Source organism: Lichenostomus cassidix, chromosome 1Ab, assembly GCF_008360975.1.
Source record: "Lichenostomus cassidix isolate B80296 chromosome 1Ab, HeHo_3.0, whole genome shotgun sequence".
Taxonomy (NCBI): Eukaryota; Metazoa; Chordata; class Aves; order Passeriformes; family Meliphagidae; genus Lichenostomus; species Lichenostomus cassidix.
In genome coordinates, this window is record NC_139481.1 from 8,408,579 (window position 1) to 8,432,365 (window position 23,787).

A 23,787-nucleotide genomic window follows, 5' to 3' on the forward strand; every position below is an offset into this window, starting at 1 on the left:
GAGCAAGAGAACACAGCAGTGCATTAGCCCAGCACTGTCTGATGAGTGCTCCAGGCTTTGTTTCACTCACAAACAGACATCTGTGGGACAGGAGAAAGCAAATGGATGTAACAGACACAAATGTAAAGGGTTTTAGCAGAGGCTCGTGAAGTTTTCCTGCAGAACAAATGGAGACTTGTGGATGTACTAAGAGATGTCAAGACCTGGAATGAGCTGATGGACCACAGTGGTAGCTAATGGACAGTGACAAGTTTTGCTTTGCACTCTTCCGACTGGAAATGACATCTTGAGAAATTAAACTGAGGCCAGCATGCTCGAAATCATAGTTTTTCAGCTGTTCTAATTATCCCTTTCAAAAATATCACTGCATGCCACATTAAATGTCTGTGTCTCTAATTTTGAACCAGTTGCAAACAAACAGAAGCATTGATTAAATGTGTCAACCCTATTAAAAGCAAAGATGCCAAATACACCAAAAAGTACAAAGGAATTGTAGAAAAAGGCTAGAAAAATGAATTTGGAATAGCAATGAGATTTCAACACAGAGAAAGAGAAGCTATTGCATGAAAGATGAAATGTAGAGTTGTAACTTGTAATGACAGGAACTCATAAAGATGGAGGCTTGGGCATAATAGGGTGGAAGGTAATACAGGTAATTATTGGTAATATTGGTGCTCTGTAAATGGGCATCACACACAGATGTGACAACCTACACTACTCTTTGCACAGGACTTGTAAAAATGCATCTAAAATTAGCTCCAAATTGCTGGCATTATGGTGCTTGAAGGAAGGGGAGCAATGGTTTTTTAGATGTGTGATTGGAGAAGAATTGTTGGTAAAAGAGTCTGCTTGCAATGACTGCAATTAGGGGGTAATGCTAGTAGGACAGAAATCCCCTTCAAACAGAGATAGGAATTACCTCTGGGATACACCACAGGGCAAGGCCAGAGCACTGGGAATCTCTCACAAAAAAAGAAGTGATATTTCAGGAGCAAATCGGACTGCAAGCACCAGGATCATAGAATCACAGGATCATAGAATCATAGAATCACAGAATCATAGAGTCACAGAATCATGGAATCATAGAATCATGGAATCATAGAATCATAGAATCACAGAATCACAGAATCATAGAATCATAGAACAGTTTATATTGGAAAGGACCTTGCACCTTTAGTTCCAACCCCCTTGTCATAATCACAGAATCACAGAATCATAGAATCACGGAATCATAGAATCATAGAATCACAGAATCACAGAATCATAGAATCATAGAATCATGGAATCATAGAATCACAGAACAGTTTGTATTGGGAAGGACCTTGAAGGTCATTTAGTTCCAACCCCCTTGTCACAATCAGGGACATCTTTCACATCAGCCTGTGACCAGGTTGCTCCAAGCACCATGCAGTGCTGAGCTCTGCCAGGGATGGAGCATCCACACCTTCTCTGTCACCCTGTGCCTGTGCCTCACCACCCTCCCAGTGAAGGATTTTTTCCTGGTATATAGTGTAAATCTGCCCTCAGTCAGTTTAAAGCCATTCCCCCTTGTGCTATCACTACACCCCCTTGCAAAACTCTACTGTAAATCCCTGTAGGTACTTGAAGGTCCTATAAGGTCTCCCTGGAGACCTTATCTCCTTCTCATCTCCAGGCTGAACAACCCCAACTCTCCTGCCTTCACAGGAGAGGTGTTTCAGCACGCTGGTGATTATCACAGCCCACATCCTTCTCACCCTGGCTGCCCCAGGCTGGATGCAATGCCCAGCTGGGTCTCCCCAGACTGGAATAGAGGGGCAGAATCTCCTCCCTTGCCCTGCTGGTCACTCTGCTTGGGATGCAGCCCAGGATGGGATTGGCTTTCAGGGCTGTGAGAGCATGCTGTTGGCTTATGTTGAGCTTTGCATCCTCCAGCACACCCAAATTCTTCTCCTCAGGGCTGCCCTTGGTGTGCTCACCTGGGATGGGTGGCCATGGCAAGGGTAATTCACTGGATCAGGGTCTAAAACAGGTGGGTAATGAATTCAAGCCACTGTTTAAAATGAAGGTTAAAGGACAGAGGAGAGAAAAATCAAGGGAAAGGAAGATCCATTGTCCCTTTTATTGGGAGCCTTGAGGCTAAAGAGAACCTGAGAAGGAGGCATTGGCTGTTGCTGAAGGGTCTATACTGGAAATAATGACTGTAGGGCTTTGTGTGCACCTGAGACAAACCAGAGCCAGGCCAGGCTTTCCACCCCTTCCAGGAGTCCCTGAATCCACCAGGAGTGCTGTGCCCTGATTCAGACACCTGCCAGCCCCTGAGGCCAACAGACCCAGCAAGGGCAGTGTTCAGACCTCACCTGACCACCTTGGTGCCATTCCTCACCACCTGCATGTCCACCATGCAGCCTCCCAGCACGTAAGCAGCCAGGTTCAGCTCGGAGAACTCAGCCTGCAGCAGAGCAAAAGGACAGAATGTCACTCAGGGGCAGCAGGGACACAAACACACAGACACAGACACAGACACAGCATTTTCTTTGGAAAGCACCTTTCTTTTTTTATTTATTTATTTTTGGTTTTTTTGTTGGTTTTTTTTGTTTTTTTAATTTTTTTTTTCATTTTTATTTTTATTTTCTGTGAGGCAACTGGGGATCCAATTATAGCTGGTTTGCCCCGAGAGACTGCAGAAGTATTTACAGCTCCCCCACCTGGGGTGTAAAAGCACCCAGGATTAGGCTTATTGCAGTAATAAGTACTGAAGGGATTAAGAGTGAGCATTAAGAAAAATGCACACAGGAAAGAATAATAATAATAATAATAATAAAAAGAGGTAAGGTAATTTCAATTCAAATTCCAAGTTTCCACTTGGAGACATCCATTTGGAATTATGTAGGTGCTGGCTGTTGTGCCACTGTAAACCTAAAACAAAAGGTTTAAACCTTTTTAAACCTCATTATGCTGCAGGAAGGTGATAAGCAGAGGTCACCTGATGAGATTTGCTTATTGAGATTTTTGCTATTAAAGAGTTAGCAAAGCTGGGTGGGTTATTAACAGTGCTGCTCAATCATTAAAACACCAATGTTCTTTATGAATCAACCTTGAACTAGAACATCCTATTGTGCCTTGCAGGTCCTCCTTTTCCAGCATAAATCAAACATACCTGTGCAGATTCAAAATTTCTTATATCAAAGTAGTGCCTGTGGTATAAATATCAATATAAATATAAATATAAAAACAGCTCTCATTTTTTGAGGCAGAAAATTTAGTCTCCTCCCTTTGAACAGTTTTTTTCCCCTTCCTTTTAAGGCATTTTTTCAGACTTAGTATGATGAAGTCTGGGCAGCAGTAAAATCATCCTCTAACCAGTAGCTATCCAATACCAGAACACTGAGATGGTGCTGCCAATACTTAGGATTTTATTAAGATCCTTGTACTGTTTAATGCTCTTCTGCTACTTCTATTAGCTGGAACCAAAAGATAGTGCCAGGAACAACTATTATACATTAAAAAAAAAAAAAGAAGAAAAAAAAAAAGTATGTTTTGTCCTCATGAACTCATGGAAAAAACTTGCCAATGGAGAGCTAGTGCACCTGTAAAGGCTCAAAGGCCAGACGACAAATGAAAAAATAATTTGCAACCTTCCTTTTTTAAAATCCACCTAATTGGAAAGCAATGCCTGTGGACTGGTGACCCGATGATGTAATGAGATTTCTCGTCTGTGGCCCTGGGTAAACCTTTCAAAGCAACACCCTTCCACGATCTTACATCATTGTACCTCCCAATTACAATGGAAAGAGGGGGAAAATTCCTGTTGCCAAGAAATAAATCCTGCTGCAAACACATAGACAGCCACTCACAGGGAGGTTCAGGTGGGTTTTACTGCCTGGGTTTTACTCAGGAGAGATTGCACTGTGTTGCCTTGGCCACAGCCACGCTGCCTCAGTGACCCTGGCAGCTCAGGGACAAGAAAACATGAATCTCTAAAAGGCATTTGGTACATTTAGAGAAATCCCAGGAGATGGAGGGAGAGAGGAGCCCACCTGGGACAAGTTCAGGTGCTTTGGGTACCATCAGTGATGTCCCCAGTGGCTCAAGGCAAACTTGCCAGTTCTCACACAAGCTTGAGAGGCTTTGTGCTCTGGGGAGAAGATGATATGATGTTTTCACCATCTCTGTGTCCCCACGTGCCTCAGGGATGTCCCTCTCTGAAAGCAGAGTTACTGAGATTTCTGTTACTGAGTGTTATTCCAGCTGCTGAGGAATGCATCATCTGACGTGAGAGCAAGAAAGGGAAGTTTTAGGTCTGTGTGTTCATGTTTTTTATGCTTTTCTTCCAGAACTTTTTTTCCATAATGGTTTGTAGTGAAGAGCTGAGCACTCCTCTTTGCTGGGGGTGGAAATGGGCAATCTCCACTGGATCAGGAGCACTTGCAGCCTCCCTAAGCTGGTGTGACAGGCGTTCCCCAGGGCAGTCAGGGCAAACAAAGCTGTGCTCAGACACCTGACCTGCAAACAGCCCTGAGAGCCCCTGAGCTGCTGAGAGCTTCATGCCAAACTGCCAGCACTGATTTCAGGCCTGCTAGTGTCAAGAACTAGAAGAAAAGGAGAAATCCCTTTTGGCAACCATTGTCCAGGGAACCCTGGCAAGGAGAGAGATGTGCAGAGAGGGTCTGGGGGATTCAGCTATCACACCCCCAAAACATCCCCATCTCCAGCCAGAGCTGAGGGACAATCCTGACCTTTTCCTGGCACTCAGACAGAGCTGAGGAATGCTGCTGCTTTCATGTAGCTGCTTTGTCCCTTCCAACTAGCTGGCGTTTGGAAGAAGGCTAAAACCTCCAGTCAGCAGAAATTGTTTCCTGTTGATTTTCCAGCTCTCCCTGTATTTTTAACTTCGTGGGTTTTGTAGCCTGATGACTTCCCTTGGCTGGGGTTTCAGCTCTGAGATCATCTCCAGCCTGAGTTCACCTTGCAGACAAAGAGGGCTTTGAGAGCAGCAGATAGGGTGACAGGTAAGTAGCTAAGCACAAAGCAGGAGAGCTCAGCTCCCTGTGGCCTCACAGAGTCATTTGCACCAGGAATCATGGAACAGAAGAAGGCATTGCATTCACCTGGTGGTGTTTTATACTTGCTTTGCAGCAGAGCCAGTGGCTGCAAAACCACTCAAGGCAGGAGCAAACCAAGTGTGACAAAGGTGACACAATCTGTCCTGAGGAATAATGTGATACAGGCTGTGGGAGGGGAAATATTTCATACCTCTGAGAGGATGCCCACAGCTATTTTGGTCACAGTTTTGTCAAAAATGCCTACTTCAGGTATTAAGAATCAGAGAACTCTCCAGATCCTTTGGACTAAACCTTAAGGTACTCTCAGTTTCCATTAGTGTTACTCTGTGTGCTGGAGATCTTTTTGCAGAGCTATTTTAGAGCGTCTGTTTCTGTTTCCTGATATTAAAACAAGGCAGATTTTGTCATTTTAAATCAGGCAACAGGAGCAATGCCTGGCTTGGTAGCTAAGCCTGTAGGTGATTTAAAGGAAGCACATGTTCAAGGTGTGTTTTAAGCATTTTTCACAGAATAACAGAAAGTTGTGTTGGAAGGACTTTGAGACATCACAGAGTCTTTCTCTCTTTCCCCAGGCATGATCAGCTCTGCCTCTGCCATGGGGTGCAGATACTGCACAACCTTCTTCTGTCTTCCACAGATGAGGAACCTCCTCAGGCAGTCTGGACCTTAACAACCACAGCAAGTTTTCCCAATGCCCAACCTAAACCTCTCCCCTTGCCTTCTAAGACTGTAAAGTTTTTTGTGTGCATTACTTCTTCCCTCAGAACCTGAACACTTATTCCTCGAAGACTTGCCCTTCCCTCTTCCTTATTTTTTTTTTCTAGACAAAACTAGTCCCTTGTAAGGGACTAGTAAAATCTTGTAAGATTTCCTGGCAGATGATGTTTTTCAATGAATTGATCAGAGCTGTTACTGGGATTCTCTCTGGCAGTTCCCCAACTCCCCTCATTTGTAATCCTGCCAGCCATATGCTTGGGTCTGGATTTGTCATACATGCAGCAGTGTGGTTATTTTTTAGCTCCTATTCTGGCTGAGATCCACTGTAATCCTTGCATTGCTTTTTCTAGGCTACTCACTAGAAGGTCCACACTCCTTCACCTGTGGGAACACCTTTTGCTGCAGCAGCTCTGAGGGCGTTCAGAATTGTCTCTTGAATTTTCATGTCAGAAGTTTTGTGACTGCCTGAGAGTTTGGAGTTTAGGAAAAGCACATTTCTAAATGTTTTGATCCCAGGAAATGGCTTGAAACTGTGAACTCGGTAAACCTCCAAAAGCCAAAGAAAATTTAAAAAGAAAAAAAAAAAGGAAAAAAAAAAAAGAAAAAAGCTAGCATTTATTTAAGAAAATAATGATTTTTGAGTCATTCTTGCTAGTTCTCCAGGTCCCTTTATTCGTGGTTTCTGAATGCTGGCATGTGGCAAAGCCATGAGAACTGCTGTTGCTGTCCTCAAACTGCTTTCTGGCATTCAGTGGGAAAAACCCCCAAACCTTAAACATATAATGAATAAAAATTATACAGTTGTTTGGCAAGAGGCTAATTTTCCTCTCATCACACATGGACCTGTCAGGCTCTACCTTTTGAAAGGACCATTTTATGCCACACATGAAAATACCTCTTTAGGGTGGGAAGTACAATGGAGCTGGAATTCATGATTTGGATTACAATTATCTTCTGTGACTGCCAAGGACAACTTTTTTCCTGACAGTGCTGCCAATGGAGTCATAATCTATAGCACAAGACTTTTCCAGAAGTGTGTATTTAGGAGCTCAGTGAATGATCATTCCCTGAAAATAACCTGAGCATGGGAACAAGTGAATAGCTTATGGTGTAATTCCTCCTCTTCCTCAGTATTCTGTGGTTCCTAATGCCTCCTGTCCTCTGGCTAATGGAGGACTGAGGAGATAAAAACAAAATTATTTTTGAGTGAGACTAAAAGCAATGGGGTCCACTCCTGTGGCACTTTAAGTTTCTTCTTTAAATTCCACTTGGCCTTAGAGCCATTTATTCAAACTTATGCTTTTCATTTCCAAAAGAACTCTTTTGGTATTTGTATTTCTAGAGAAAAGAAGTGGAGATGCACACACTGCAGTTCTGAAAGCTAGAAATCACCAGGCAAGTGAAAGCAACAATGTGGATCAAAATCTAAGCAGCTTATTTTTAGTATAAAATAGAGACAATATTTTTAGACTCAGCTGCTCCTCAAAGCTTAGGGCTTTACCCACACTGAGTAAAACTTAAACCATCAGGGTTTTAATGGGAATAGGTCAAATAGATTTTCACTTTTGGATCAGTGTTTCAATCAGTCTCATGGATGACTGTCATTGCTACAGAAGTGGAAAATACCCAAATAACCAAAATGTAATGCAAACTGGGGCCATGGCTCAGGAGAGGGCTTGGACTTGCATGTCACTAAATGGTGGGCAGCAATAAATCCTGCAGCCTCTAAAGCACATTAATAAATACGGTTTCAGTGTGACAATTAGAAGAGAAGAAACAAAGGTGGAAACAAAAGCTTCCCATTCATTGTAATGAATGAGAGGGAGTGGTGCAGCCACCAGAGCATCCCTGCCAGCTCTCTCCTCATCCACTGGCACAGGTGATGCCCACAGGGAGCTCCTGTCTCTTCCTGGTGGTAATGGATGTGAAGAACCAGGGTCTGGGGTTGCTGTCGAGGTTGTGCAATTCATTCAGTGCTGAAGAACCAGAAATCCTTATTTGAGAGTCCATAAAACCCATTTTCATTCAAGCTGAGACCTGCAGAAGCAGCTCCCTGCAGTCTGTGTGTTTTCCAGTGTCTAATATGAACTGAATTCACCTCCTGCAGAAACTCAGCATCCTGAAGCATCTGCCTGTTTCTGGAATTGAGCTGAAATCAATGCTTTCCCCAGAGCTGGGTGTGGGGACAGCACATCCCACATGTCCTGCATTCCTCCAAGAATTGGGGAGGCAGCCCAGAGAGCTGCTTGGGGTGAAAAACCAGATTATTATTTGACTTCCCACTGCTGAGAGAGGGAGAGGCTGCTGCTTTCACATAGGTGATGTCATGAGTTTCAAAAAATATCTCCTACTACCCTGTTCTGCTTCCCCCACAGATTGCTGAAATGGTTTGCTAAGGAAGAATTAAGATGTAACAGAGATGGATTTGAAAGAGGAGGAGAAAAAGTTCAAACCAACTAGAGAACATCCTGGATGAATGGCAAAAGAGTTAGCATGGTCAGGAAAACAAGGCAGTGGCTTTTTCCCAATGTGGTTTTTCAAGAGTGTTTAACATTTGGATATTTCCTTTCATTGCTTTCTGCCATTCAAACTTCTTTGTTATTTAGTTTCTGAGATCAAATGTGGTTTTTTCTCCTATAAAATCTAAAAAAAGTTCCTAAGGCAAACTGTATTTCTGGCTGAGTTAATAACGTGTGGTTATCTGAAACAGGATCAAATGGAAAAATGAACAGCTAAATGAATTTACTGAGCAGACCAAATGGTTCAAGAGGTGCCTAAGAGTCCAACTTTTTGGTGGAGAGTTTACTCAGAGCTGAACAGCCAAGCTAAGGCTTGTGCAGCATGGCACAGCCTGGGTGCCTTTCAGGGAGAGTTAAATAGTGAAGGCTGACAAGCTGAGAACTCAAAGAGAAAGATGTGGACCATGTGGATGAACAGTTATTCCATTTTTTTTGTCTCTTTCATAAGAAAACGGTGGGAGAACATTCATTTTTCAGGTGGAGAGGGTCAGCATTCAGCCTCAGGGGAGCTCTTCCCACAAGAATTTAGGCTCCTGGACTGTGCTTGAGGAAGAGGGTGAAGAAGGGAGGGAAGCTCCAGATAAACAGCAATGAATGAAAATTAAATATCATCAAGAAATACTGAGCAAGAATGGATGGACAAAATAAGAAGAGGATAAAAAGCCAGAGTCTGATGGAAGCAGTGCCCCTCTCTGGACCTCAATGATACACTTGAAGGGAAAACCTAAATTATTTGATTTCATGATTCTTAGTGAGAAGCATGATATTTTAATTTTTTAATTTTTCCTATTCTCTTTTAGGATAGTTGCTAAGGCAGCCAGAAAAATACAGACTTTGACAAGGAAATGCCAGGAAGAATTATTCATGCTAATACCACCCAGACTGACAAGTGTGAGATAATAAAAAAGAAAAATCTGTCCCAGACAGTTTGATCAGAACACGTGTGCTCATGAACAGTCATAGACAACAGGAAAGGACCTTTTTAAAAAGAGAAGAAATACCTTTTCAAGGGCAATGGGTCCTGAGAAAGTCCTCAAAACCACTGTATCAATATTCTGTATACACACATGATACAGAATCAACAGCTTTATAAAAGCAGAAAATATGAGGTCATTCAAACAACATTCAGCAACTTTCTCTGTTCACCCAAACAGTTCTGCAGCCCCAATGAGTATAAAACAAGCTTATGATTTCCTCAGGATCAGCAACTTCTCTCTCTCCTCTCATGCCTGCTGTCAATCTGGGTAACTGCAGATGATTATTATTGAATGAATAGTAATTTCTGCTTTGGCAACAGCACTGTCTCAGTCAATATGGACCTTTATTTTGGCTGCACCACCACCCAGAGCAGGGACAGCCCCCAGCACGAAGGGTTTCAGCTGAAATGGATGTGTGGTGCCAAGGCTGACAGGGAACCAGGGTGTGTGCAGAGCCCTGGGGAGCACACCAGAAAACAGGTTATGAACCTCATTACTGAGCCTGGGACAAATCCCTTCTCCTCAGCCCTGTGCACACCCATTTCTGACAGAGAAATTCACTTGTCACTCACCTGCTCCACTCGGATGTCAAATTCTCCATTCACCTTCTTCCCCTGGAAATATTTGGCCCTGCAGAAGAAACAAGAGAGACAAACATGGTTAAACAAGATTTTTGACTTTCATTGCATACTGTTCTGCTTCTGCACTTCCCTTTTTGCTGAAGAATTTCCATCCAGGTCACAGCATGTTTTTCTATTTCCTACCTTATTTAGCTCTCTGTTCTCCAGGACAAACCTGCCAAGCCAGATGCAAACCACACTGGAAAGTTCCTTCAAGGCTTGTTACCTTTTCATTTCATTTTCAAACTGAAAACCAAATGTTCTCCTAACCTTTTCCAGGGAACAACTCTAATCAATGATTCCTTGCTCTATCTCATTTAATACTCAATCTTTATTCTGTAAGAGGAGAGAAACATATGGCAGAGCATTGGGAACTCCTGATGTTGAGCAAAGAGATTTATCATCCCAGCTGAAGGAAAAGTCAAGCCAATTCTCATTCCCTCTCACTACAGAGCTGCCTTCACTTCTGTGTATTTTTGCTATTTTTTCAGGGAAAGTTTATCTGCATCTACAGGAAAAGGACAGGCAGTTTTAGCTCTCTCCATTCACATTTGTGTAAAATGCCCTTTATATTGATTAGCCAGTGGGGAAATTGCCAATAAAAATTCCCCTGGGAATATTTCTCCCCAGTTTTTCCTCTCACCAAACAAGCTTGACAGAAGAAAATATGGATTTATTTTGTCAGACCTCCTCCTCCCTAAGCTTTCAGAAAGCCATGTAAGCTCCAAAGGGCTCTTCCATTTGGAAAGCATTGAAAACAGTTTAGCTCTGCAAGAGCTGTTTCCAGAGACAAAGTAACTCTGGGTTCTGTTTCCAATTGGCAAAGGCAGGACAGAATAAAGAAGTAAAGGAAAATGAGGGGAAGCCAGCTTTGCTCCCTATTTTAGAGCATAAGCAAAAAAAAAAAAAAATTTAAAAAGAAAAAAAAAAAGAGCTGGCTCACATTTTTACTATGTGTCTATTTGTTCCAATAAAAAAAGGAGAGACAGTAGGAAGACAATTTTCCCCATGGCTCAAACACACCAGTTTTTAGCTGAATGCTCCCCTCCCCCAGAAACGTGAAGTGTAAATAAAAAAGATGTTTTGCCATTCTGGCTCTAAACGAAGTCAAAATTTTTCATTATAATAGAAAAAATACATTAAAAATGTCCAAAGCTTTCTGCTTAACTCTGGCAAGGACATCTGAAGGATGTACCACACTTCCCTTCCCAGACAGCCCATCCATCAGCATGGTGTAAATGAGATTTTTGCTTAGGTGAGGGACAGTGCAGCAGCCAGGTGTGACCAAGAGCAGGTGACCCAAACAACTCCTCCAGGTATAAGAAGCAGAGCTCTGGCCATTTCCCCTTCTTTTTATTGAATTTACAAGCATGGCATGAAGAAAAGCAACTCAGCAGACATGCTAAGACTCCACACCTCTAACAATAAACAGGAACTCTAAATACACTGAATAATTCCATTGGATATCTGCAGGCATGGCTCTAGAGGGTCTGGCAACATTCCTCACTCCTAAACACTGGGGATATTGCTGGGACCAGGGGCTTCTGAAAAACTGCCATAGGCTCTCAGAGGGCTCACAGGAACTGGTCTGAAATGTGAGGCTCACTGCTCCCTGGTATAAGTTGGTTTTTATTCCCAGCATGCTCATTACACATATTCCTTCCCCCATTTATGGAACACACTTCCTCCCCCCATGGCCTCTCCTCTTTGCCAACCAGCTGATTGCAAACTCCTCGGTGATGCTTTGATTCAGCTTGTGATGAAGTGAAGTGGGGATTGTAAACCACAGCCTGGTTCAGAGGGAGCAAAGGGGCTTCCACTGCCTGGTGCAGGAAATTGTCCTCCACATGGTTAGAAAATCCTCTTTCTCCTCTCTGTAGCTCATGGATGCTCACACAATGGTGCATCCAGAATTAGGAGTTGTTGGAGTTGAGCACAGAACCTCAGCTCAGACACAATGTGACCTCTCTGTCCCACATCTCCTTCCACCCAGGTTGTCCTAATGCCTTAAGGATTTTTAGCTTCTGTTTTTCATGTATCTGTAGCTTTGGTGTGCAGCTCTAGGCTTCATATAAAGTGCTAAAAACCTGTGTTCCCAGCATTTTAGACAAAACATTGCTCTCAGTGGAAAATCCAAGGACACTTCACTGCCTCAGAGCCCCAAAATAGGTAAACAACAGTGAATTGGAATGAGCAAACTTGGGGTGGTTGACATTATCACCTGAAGGTGTAATTAGAGAATTGGGGCTGATATGTTAATGGACAGAACTTATAAAATGTGAAGAACTCATGACTCACTGTCCATTTTGGGTGTAGCCACATGAGTAAGCTCTGTCCTAAATGCACCTGTAGACCTTCATTAAATTTATCTGCTTTTTACTCTCCTAACTTTGTCTGGCCTCTGTTCCAGGTTTCCCTGTTTCAGGCATCAATCTCACCCCATGTCTCACAGAATTTTCCTTTAACAACACAATATATCACTTTCTTTCCAAGGCAGCCCCCAGGAAGCTCAACCTGCTCTGAGTGTCTCTACAGGTGCCAAGCAATTTGCAGCCAAATATTTTGGTCAGCCCATCATTCTGGCACAGCCCAGGGTGATAATAGAACGCCTCTTACTGAAACATCTCTGAAATGGATGGAGAGATGTTTTCAGTTCTCACCTGGGGCTTTGGAGCCCCTGGACAGCAGAGGGGATCACACTGAAATGTGAAATGGTCTTGGCATCCTCCTGGAGCTGCTCAAATTTTAAGCAAGCTGGAATCATTGCTGATGCCGTGGAATTATCATAGTTCTTGTAAGAGAGAGAGACTGTTTTGGTCAGTAACGTATGAAATGGCTTGTGGCCATGGGACAGAGGAAAGGGAAGCCACTTTGCTGGGGTGGGGATGCATGAGAAGGATAGATGATGTTTCTGGCAGTCTCAATACTGTACAGACATTTGTGGATGCTCTGTGCCCCAAAACCACCTGAGCAAGTCTCTGCCCAGGACCTGACTGCTGCAGAGTTATCTAGGCAGCTTGTAGGGCAGCAGAAGAGCAGTCAGGAACCTTTCTGAGAACCTCAGATGTGTCTCCTGTCCCCTTCAGCACAGCCAGTGATGAGAGGAGCAGCTCATGGCCCCAGCAGGGCTCAGTGTCCCCAGCTTGGGACACTGGGCAAGCCACTTGCTTCTCCCACACAAAGCTCTCCCTGCAGCACTGCCCAGTGCCTGGCTGGCCAGCCCTTTATTTCACAGCATGTCAGATGTTCAGCCCTGCAGGACAGGCTGCTTTTGGCTGGGAGGGTGCAGAAGGGGCGGCGTGGTTGCTGTGATCTCAGAGGATTAGCATGTAAACATGTTTTGACTGAAGAAAACTGCAGGGCCATGCTCAAGAGCAGCTCCTGGGTGGGATTTACAGAGCTAGGAAATCCATTTCAGTGTGGCCCCATGGACTGGGAGGGAGGAAGCAACATAACAAACTGCCAGAGCTCTGCCCTGGCTTGCAGGAAAGAAGTTGCCTTGAACTCCTCTCTTTCAGATGAAGAAGCTGCAGACTCTGGAAAAGGACATTTTCTGGGTGCAAAGGCATCAGACAAACTTATTTTTGCATTCTGCCTCAGCTCTGACATGGTTACAGGGACATTAGAAACCCAATCTTCTTCTGAAGTAATGTGGAAAGAATAGAAGTTTATTTTGCAGAGATATTCTGTAAAGCAGCCCCAGTCTGCCTCAATCACCATGGCTGGAGGAAGCACATACAATGATTTTCTGTAACAGCAGCAGGGAATAATAATTGATCAATTCAAATCCAATTATCCACCTAAGGCTAATTCACAGATTTTCAGATCTTCCTGTGAGAGACCTGAGTGGAACTGATACAGCAAATATTGCAATGCTGTCTTGGACACTGGGAAGCCATTTTTCAGATCAGCTAATTAGCATGATCCCAAATGTCCTGTGATGAGAGTGAACCCAGACTCACATCTGTATCCCTGTTCAACAGAGGCCTTGAGCTAAAACTCAAGAGCTGACTAGTGCCTTCAACCCAAAACTGGGCTCTCCTCACTGAGAACATCCAAAAGGACACCAGGATATTGGAATAGCAAATTCTTCCTGATTCTCTGACTGAGCTTGTGCCTCTGGATCAAGACACAACAAGCAAAGAAAGCCAAGGCACACTTTGGATAAAAAACACTTCTTGTCTGGAGCAGGAAGAAGCCTTTCCCACCCTGTGGAGCAAAACATGATGAAGAGAGAAATGTGTGGGACTCTTGGGGAGAGGTGGGCAAGGGAATGGTGGAAGAAAGGAGGAGAGAAATGGTAAGGAGAGACCTGGGTAAACAAACTAAAAGGCATCCATGGATAAATTCTGGGATTATCTGAATTATTTCCCTGATATCACATTACACATATTTCCCTCAAGCCCTGGGGAAAACAAGGCATGTAATCTCTGTCAGGATGACAGTGGAGAAGGCAAGGCTGAAGCCCCTGCTCTGGGTGTGGGGAGGGTGGGGAGCTGCTGAGGCACTGTACAGAAGGCCTGTGTCAAAGGGCTGGGGGCCCAGGGGATGCACAAGGCTCCCACTGTATGTCCTCATTGTCTCCCTCATCAAAGGGGCTGGGGCTGGGAGAAAGGAGGCAGTTTCCAGGAGACTGGCCAGCAGCTGCTGGAATGCCAGACCCCCCCAGCCCCTCCATGCTATAAGGGCAGCGGGGAGGGGAGGAGGGAGGAGACATGCATTTGTGCCTTTTTTTTTTTTTTTAAGGGTGAAAATGAGGAAGGTTTTCCTCTCAAGAGTCAGCTCTCAACCCACAAACCCACTTTTGCCCACTTTAGAAATTCACATACATAGTAAGAAGTTTTGAGATGGTCAAGTCCTGACTGCCCCAGGGCATGAGGATGGGAAAAATCCCTGAGGTGTGCAACCTGCTGGAGCTTTTGTGCACATCTGCTTTGGCCCAGAGACCTTTATACAGCATTCAGCTGTGGGATGGGTTGGTTGGTAGTTAATACTCATTCCACATGACCACCTTGGGCCAGGGGTGAGGGTGTCAGGATGCTGAGGATGCTGAAGGAGAGGGATGGATGTGTGTTGTGACACCTCAGAGAACAAGGTTTGAATTAAAAGTTAAATGGGCCAGAGGCAAGTGCAGAAAGAAAGAAAAGTTATTCACATTGTACCTACTGCCAGGGAGGGACCAACAGATAAATCTCAAGTTTGTGTTGGGTCAAAATGTAACCCTAAATACACTGACACTTTGCCAGTGATGCCCCAGATGATTGTTGTCTTTTTTCTTTTATATATTTGTAGCTTTCCCAATACTTTTCCCCACCCTTTTCCCCAGTTTGTGTTCCCCAAACACATTGCAGAGCTCCAAGCCCCGGTGGGCACAAACCCCTTTCCATCTTGCTTCTTCCTGGGAACCAAAGCTGAAAACAAACTCTTCAAAACACATTTTCATTAACAAGTCCAACTAGTACCGAGGGTCAGGGGCTCCAGAGAATGGGCTTGACCTGGAGAAATTTCATCACCACTTGTCCTCTGAATTGGTGCTTTTCATCAATGATGCTGATTTCCTAAACCTATCAAACTGCATTCACCCCATGAAGTTGGGCTTTTGTGGATATTCTTCCATAACTGCCCCTGGAGCTCCAAGCAAGATCCACTTTTATATTACCTCCTATACTAAAATGATCTCGAGTTTGATTTCCAGGCTGAAAAAGGCAACACCAGGAGCTCCATCAAGGCTCCAGCTCCACCCCAGCAGTGCTGGGATCAGCCCTGTTCCTCCCTGGGGCAGGATCCCCCTGCTCTGGGTGCTGCCAGCACCTGCCTTGCTGTGGCCATCCAACACAGGGACAGCTCTGCAGGGGTGTCCCCAGTGTCCTCACTGGAGCTGTGGGAACAAACTGCTCTTGGTGCCTTCTGGGAAGAACCAGCAAAGCCAGCCCAGCGTGGTTACTGTAAAACCACCCCAAGCATGATTAGCTATGGGGTCACACCAAGGGAGGGGCTGTGCTGAGCTCTGCTGGTGGTGTGGGTTAGGTTTTCCTTTTGGGTAAAGGAATTCCTCCTGGTGAAGTCCTTGGTGAGATCTGAGGTCCTATCCTCCAGAGCTGGGAGGATTTTCTTGGCTCAGATACAGACAGAAAGGGAAGCTTTGGGGCAGCAAGGGAGAAGGGTTTAAAACCCTCTTTTGTGAGCCCTCCCTCCCTGCAGGGCTGTGTTCCGGGGAGACCTGGCTTGGCAAAGCCCCAGCCCTTCAACCATCACACACACAGCCATTCAGCCTCTCCTCCCATTCAGGGAATCCTGGATTCCCACAAAACTCTGGCCTCCCAGCATCTTCCTGTGCCACTCCTGCTCATCAGGCAGGGCTGATCAAAGCCATCCCCCAGCCAGAGGAGAAGCACTGGTGAGCTGCTTTTGGGCACAGCCTGTTGTGCTGCTCAGGGCTGGCAGAATGAAGGACACTTTGCTGTAGGTCTGCTCCCACCCAGGCTGGGCTGTGGTCACATTTTTCCTGCCCACAAAGAGCTGGGGGGTGGAGGTGGGGGATTGTGTTAAATACAACACGAGGCAGCAATTTGATGTTGTGTATTATCAAAATAGTGCATTGCTGGACCATTTCCACCCTGCTAAATCTAAATAATGCAGCCTGGAGCTGTTTGCAAGGGGGGTCTTTTTTGCTGAGGGTTTTGCCATATTTTTTTCCAGCCTATTTCAGTTCTCCTGGAATTTGAGGAGCAGGAGAACTGGCCTAGCTTGCACCAATATTGGTACAGAGCTGTGGACTTCCAGGCAGGAGAAATCTGGCTCAAAAACCTTGAGAAATGTATCTGAGGGTTGGGTTTGTTGTTTTATTTTTTTTCATTCATACAGGACTAGGCAGGACATTCTGAGGTTAAATTCTATGCGTTTATAGGAACTCTGCTAAAGTAATTAAGGACCCAGATTTGACTTGCATTAGCATAGTTATAACCTGGTGGGGAATGTTTTCCATATTCCTTGGGTCTATTTTTGTAATGAGACTAATCCTTTACATTTCTGTATCACCTTTCATTTAGGGGGACTAGATCCCAAGATACTTTACATCTGCAGGACAAAAATACAGACAGACATGACAGGGATATACCTAAAACAGATTGGAAAGTGATGTGAAAAATGCAATTTCTTGAAAAGTTTCGCCAGCTTTCCCTCCTTTTCACCCCTGTGTCTGTATGCTGGGGAGTACAGAACCTCTCCATGCTGCTTCCAGGAGTGCAAATTTGCACAAACACACTCATTTGACACAGACTTGCCTCCTCTTTCTGCTTTCCACTCCTCAAAAAGTGGAATTTGGCAAGAATTGTAGGAATAAAAATATTAGGTCCTGGGTAGACAAGGCTAAATGATGAAAATATTATGGTTTTTAAACCAAATTTGTGAAAATGTAAATTTTTAGTGTAAGATTTTGTCGAATTATTGGTGCATTGTTGCACAGAACTTGTGAAACCTTAAAAGGGTCAAGGTAAAAAAAGCTAATTCATAATGATCTATTGTCAATGACCACCATGTTAGACAATTTGGGACTTTCTTTTAGGAAATATTGACAAAACTTTGCAATTTATCCAGCAAATCCCAAAGTTCAATCTTAAGTTCCAGAACTTCCCATTACATTTAAATGAGTCAGGTACAGAAATATTCCTCTTAATGGGAGCCTTATTATATCACCTTCAGCTGACTTTTAAAAAAAGCTTTAAAAACTCATGACACTCACTGAATATTTTTTAAAGGAATTTCTTGAAAAAAAATTAGAGTTTAGGAACTCCCATGTTACTAAAATTCAGTATTGGAGTGTTATTATTTGGCCAATCACATTTTTAGGCAAATGACATATTTAGGGCTCAATATTTTCATGTTTCAGAAGTAAAAATCATTTTATTCTTAAAAAAAAAAGTTGATAATTTCCTTTGAGCAGTATAAAACAGTAATCCTGTCAAATCAGTCCATAATTAGACCAGAATCATGACATTATTGCTTTACAAAGAACCATTTCAAATGTGTAAAGAGGATTTCATTCAGCGTTAATCACAGTTTTTCTCTTCCTTGATCTTAACATTTTTGGAGACAGCATGTTCAGGCAGATTTGGCTGCAAATTAAAAGGGAGAAAAAAAATGCAATTTTGTGTCTCCTAAAATGTCCTCTGTGAATTAATTTTTGGGGAAGAATGTCAGAATCCTCACGTGTGGAACTGCTGCACACAGGGTGTGTGTATTTTGGGCAAGGCAGCAAACACAGCACTGTGAGCTCTTCAAACAGCCTGAAAAGTGGACAAAACACACCAGTGGCTTTGAAAAACAAAGAAAAATGTAACTTAGATATCCAGCAAATGCAACAAGAACAACTTTGTTATGCTTTGTTATAGCAGAGAGCAATGCTTTGAGCATGTGTGGCTAGCAGGAGCCTTAGCTGGGCTTGGTCACTTCCCCCATAAGCTGTTTAAACATGAGGCATTAGGCTGGAAAGCTGAGCACTTCCACAGAGGATGGGGGTTAATAATTCTCAGTGCAAAATCCTGTTTGGATTTGCTGAGAAACTCACTCCAGCAAGAGCATAGTTTTGTTGAACAGCATGGTGGGTGAGGAGGTGGCCAGAGTGGGATGTTCTCCTGGCTGAGGTCAGGCTGGCAGAGTTGCCCATGTTCCACTAGCTGGAATTCTGCTGTTCCCCTTCCTGCTGCTCCCCTTTGCTGTGTGTTCAACATGGATCCATGGCTGAGCTCCATTTCTTCTGGCAGCTGCTGCAGGTGAGCTCTGGATGTGTTTTTGGAAGTCTCCCAAGGCTCAGAGACTCGCAGCCCAGCAGAAGGAGCCTCATTCTCCAGGTGGAGACTCCCCAGCTGAGAAATGTGCCAATAATGAGTGCAGAGAAGCCAAGCTCCTCCCTGCTGTGTCGATGCACAGGTACATTGTCTGGGGGCTGTCTGTCACAGCCAGGAGTGCAAGGGAGCTGTATAAATAGGATTTTCCTCTTGTGCACATCCTACACATGGCAACCCACTGTGTGCTTCCTTGCAATGTCTAGAGTGTCTTTGAGGAGAACGGAAAATTCGTCAAAATGTTGCCACTTTAGCAGAAAGCTGGGTGAGTTCCCTTGTTTTTAATAGAATGTACCTTTCTTTTACTGCTGCTAATGCAGAAAGCAGCTGATCGCATTCTGTGGGACTCACATTATTTTTATAGGACTTTTTCTTTGGAATAAGCCAGAGCATATTGCACGTCAAGGATTTTGTGGTGGAAGAAATGGATTCCCAGGGATTCTCCTTCTTTTCTTGAGAGCTCTGACAGAAATTGAGTGCCCTGCTGTACCATCAGAGACATAGTAGCTCCTCAGAAATAGAAGGGATTGCCATTTGTCACTTGCCTCTTTGGGCTGTGAAGGCATTTCATCAAGCACTTGTGCAACACCTCATCCTAATCCTCAACTGCAGCCCTTTGCTGTAATACAAACAGGGATGATAAATGAGTGCTGGGCTTGGAAATATTGCTGCAGTCTCCCATTCTGAGAAAGTGCTTTCACTGAGAGAAGAGAAATCAAATGGCAGATTGCACTGTCTCTCACCCTTCCTGTCTGTGAACAGGCTGGTCCTTGTTGTAAACCTTGTGTAACTTGCTCTGAGGGTGGAGGAGCTGTGGGAGCCCCTCACCCTTAAAATAAGGGCAGCACTTCAGTAGGTATTTCTTGGGGATTTTTTAGTAAACTATTCCAAAAAGAGAAGGAAAAGTTTTCTTGAAAACCAAAAGCAAAGGTTTCCCAAGTAGAAAGAGCAGAGCAGGCAGAGGTGAAATGCATTACAAACATGATGCTCCTTCCAAAGCCCAGAATCACCAGCACAGCTGCAACAATGTGCTGTTGTTCACCTTCCAAAGTCTGGGACTGTTTCCCTACATGATGGAGAGTGGAGAGTCAGAATCCCTGGACAATCAGCTCTGTCAGCTGGGCTCTCACAAGGCAAACCCTGCTTCCTGAGGCTGCTCAGCCTGAACTCACATAACACCCTGGCTGAGCCTGAGAAGGTGACTGGCATTGCTCAGAAGGACCTTACCAAAAATAAACACCCAGGGAGCCATGGAGCCACTGCTCCTCAGTGCTGCTCTCAAGGGCTCCCTGAGTTTCCTGGAGACACAAAAATCAACCAGCAAGAAGCACTCCTGACCCACTGGAGTGGCTGCATTGGTATGCTCTCAGAAAGGACCATGCTCTGCCTGTAAGCTGGGGAAGTTTCCAAGCATGTATTTCTGTCCATGCTACAAAGAGCCATGGCAGGCAAGGGTTAGTAATGTTCTTTCTTTGTTTTTCACGTCATACATACATCAGGGTGTGATCATGAATTCATGCACTAATTTTGCTCTGTGCTCTCACAGCCTTAGAGCAAGTCAAGGCAGGGAGCCTTTGCAGCAGCATTTGATAGCTGGAAACATGTGGGTTGAGTCAGAGAGCTGGGATGAATGAAAGGGATGTCCCATCAATCCTACTAACTGCTTTAGGGACAGCAGAGGGACAGCCAGGACAGCATGGAGAGCTCACAGGAGTGGAGGAGTGAGGACAGCATGGGCAGCTGTGCTTCCTCTTTATCTATCCCAGCTGTGCTCTCCCTGCAAGCTCAGCTCAGGCCACAAAGTCTGCTTGACACAACAGCAGCTGGGAGATAGAAGGACAGGGATTTAAACAAAGTGTGTGTGCTTTAAAACAAGAAAACACTGCTGCAGCATCCAACCCCTCCTTGTCCTTTCCAACCCCTCCTTGTCCTTTCCAGTGCCCTGACTACCTTCAGCACCATTAATCTCAAGGAAAAACTGGATTGGCCTTTGAGCTGGGGCTTTCCTTTGTGATTACAGCCCAGGGCTGGCTAAGCCCCAGCCGCTGGAGCCGAGCAGCAAAGGCACTCCCACTCCTGACAGAGATGCTGTGTTAAGGGACTGCCACCTGGCAGCATCGCCAAGGAACTGCAAAAACACTTCACAGACAGAGGACAGTGAGCATCAGCCTGGGGAGACTCGTGGGACAGCCAGGAAAGAGAGATCAGCTGTGGCTCAGCCAGGATGGTGTTGCTGACTGACCCAGCTGGTGTCGAGGAGATGCTGCTGGGATGGAAAACATTACCCAGGGAAACCCTCATGGGGACAACCTCATCAGGGACTTGCCAACACAGTGAAGAAGTTGTCCTTCTTTTGAGAAAAATCCCACTGTTTTCCCTCTCTTGCTTCAAGTTGGCTGAAGATGCCTGACCTGGTGTACTCAGTCGTGGGCTCTTTTTAGGTTAAGAGCTAAGCTTTGGGTTTGTGAAGATATACCTGAAAAGGGAGGTCTCACCTTGTCTCAACTCTTCTAGTTAAACAGGGAAGAACAAAGGTGACAACTGTGGGATGTAGAGAAAACCAGAATAATCTCCCTTGGCCAATACCCAGTAACCCTAACCCCATTCCTTTCATTTTGAAGCCTTTTCTGTACCCCCTTAGCTGTGCTACTCTTTCAATCTTTTGTTTTGCAACAACCTGGCAGATAAAACAAGAGCATCTTCTCCACACTTTCTCTGGATTTTCCCCCAGATAAGTCTCTCAGACAGGTTGCCTAAAGCTTTCTAAACCAGCTGACTTTCAAAAGGAGCATGGGAAAAGCAGGAAGTAATTTCTCTAACATCTCAGAAGACTTCAGTTGTCCTACCCTTTGGAAAGTGCACTGTGCTAGCCAATATTATGGGAAACAAACATTCAAACTTTTGTTTGTAAAGAGACCTGCATGAACAAGATAAATTTGAGGTTCAGCTGAGCCTGAGATCCTTTTGCCAATAGTTGTTGCTATTCTGAGCAGGTGAAAGGCCCTTGACAGGTTATCTTTTCATAATTTATGTATAAATTTGCATGCAGAGAAAAGCTCAAGAGAGATGGAGAGCTGGAGAGATTGAGTCACTTTTAATTTTTAGAGTCAGCACAGTGGATTAAGGTCCTGAACCACATCATTAATACACCTTCAGCTGTGACCTCTTAGAATTACTGCTAGATATGACAGCTTGGCTAAGCCTGCTGAGCCAAGAATACCCTATGTGTGTTCACATATAACGGCTATGAATACAAAATGAACATTTTTCCCCAAGAAAGTTACGAACAATCCCACTCTGCTGTTTACTCAAATTGTCTGACAGACACCAACCTGGGGCCAGAGCTGGTGACCCAGATGTGAAAGTATCTGTGCACCCCCTGCAGATGATCTGTGATTCCCTGATCCCTCTGATACCTGATGATTTTTACCTTTTCTTTCTATATACCCTTTATATATCCTCTGTACCCTTAGCCTACATGCTTGTAATTTTTGTAGCTGATATTCTAACTTAGTTTCGGGGTTCTGCAAGGCAGAAAGACCAAACATCCCAGTAGGAGGCTGGGGAGCTTTCTGCTATTAAAAACTCGAGGTTTCAACCTTGGTCGGAACCTTCTCTCTGGAACATATTTTGTAAACTGGGCTCTAGCCTCATCTGGAAGGAGATTCTATAGAATAAGGAGACATTACTTCATTTATTAAGCTTCTCATTGGAGAATCCTAGGGAGATATGCTAATTTGCAAAGTCTATAAAAACTGTGCATGCATTATACAGTGTGTGCATCTCAGCATGTTCCACCTTGAAGAGCTGTGAACACAGAATCCTATTAAAACACTGAGGTATTTACCCTGTTAACCACAATGCTAAGACCAGCAAAAGGCAACACTCTCACACCCCACAGTCCGTGGAGCTGGACACAGCAGGAGGATCCCTGCTGACTCACCAGTCCGTGTGTGCATCGTCGATCACCAGCAGGATTTTGGGTTTCTGTGCCACAGGGGCTGCAGGACCAGCCGAGTGCTCCATCAGCCCTGCAGCAGCCTGCGTGGTTTGCTTCATGGCGCTGGAGATGGAGCTGAAGATGCTGGAGCCGCTGGAGGAGGAGTGGGCAGGCTGGGCAGGCTGCAGGTGCTTCCTCTCGGTGGCAGGGGACACCGGGGAGCTGGTGGAGCTGTCGGGGCGCTGCAGGTCCATCATGTAGCCGTTGGGCAGGTTGGCCACGAAGCTGCTGTCCGACAGGCGCCGCCGCAGGAAATTCATGGCTGCAGCACTGGGGAAGCTTCCTCAGCAAGGGAAAGGATAAGGATGCTTTGGGCAGTCCTGAAGGATGTCCCTGTGTCCTGGGGGTGCCTCCTTACAGCCTTTCCCCCTGGAAATCCTGCTGGATATGCCGAATTTTTTCAGCTATGTTTTCTCGCTCTCCTGTGGGAAGAGAGAATATGTAGGTGAGATAACGTGCTGTGAGACTGAGATAAAACCCCTTTTGTTCTCTTGGATAGGTACTGATGCCTGATGATTTTTTGCCTTTCTTTTTTACATACCCTTTTATACATTTTCATATCCTTTTCCTATCTTTTGTACCCTTTATCCACTCTTTGTACCCTTAGCTCTGCATGCTTGTAATTTTTGTACTCTGGTATTTTGACTTAGTTTGGAGTCCTGCAAGGCAAAAAGACCAAACATTCACAGCAGAAGGCCAGAGAGCTCTATAATGTCTCAAAACTCGAGGCTTCAACATTTTCTCTGGAACATATTTTGTCAACTGTTCCAATGAGGACTCTACCTTCATTTGGGGGGAATGTAATTAGAATAAGAGGACAATGACTTCATTTGTTAAGTTCCTTTCAAAGGATTTTAAGTAGATATGCTAATTTTCAAGGTCCATAAAATTGTATGCACATTTTATGGAGTGTGCATCTCGGTGTGTTCCACCTGCAAAGAGCTTTGCACCTAGAATCCTATTAAAATACCAAAGTATTTTACCTTTTACCCCTTTTTAACTGTCTCTGTGTCATATTTCTACCACCCAAAAAGCAAAAGTGCCTTTGCCAACAGGAGAAGAAACG

The 23,787-nt window shown here is 44.5% G+C and overlaps 1 protein-coding gene and 1 long non-coding RNA gene across 2 annotated transcripts in view; one reads left to right on the plus strand and one right to left on the minus strand.

The window, feature by feature from the left end:
* The window catches only part of SYN3 (synapsin III), a 191,476-nt gene that overhangs the window by 149,018 nt on the left and 18,671 nt on the right, over nucleotides 1-23,787 (minus strand). The window contains exons 2-4 of the mRNA XM_085049701.1: nucleotides 22,665-23,143; nucleotides 9,831-9,888; nucleotides 2,340-2,431 (exon numbers count right to left, since the gene is read on the minus strand). Of these exons, the coding sequence (XP_084905827.1) occupies nucleotides 2,340-2,431; nucleotides 9,831-9,888; nucleotides 22,665-22,981 (467 nt within the window). The 5' untranslated portion in view covers nucleotides 22,982-23,143. The remainder of the gene's footprint in view (nucleotides 1-2,339; nucleotides 2,432-9,830; nucleotides 9,889-22,664; nucleotides 23,144-23,787) is intronic.
* Nucleotides 4,492-9,177, plus strand: LOC146442887 (uncharacterized). The gene is made up of 3 exons (XR_014849420.1): nucleotides 4,492-4,991; nucleotides 8,138-8,258; nucleotides 9,082-9,177. It is a non-coding gene; the product is annotated as an uncharacterized LOC146442887 (long non-coding RNA).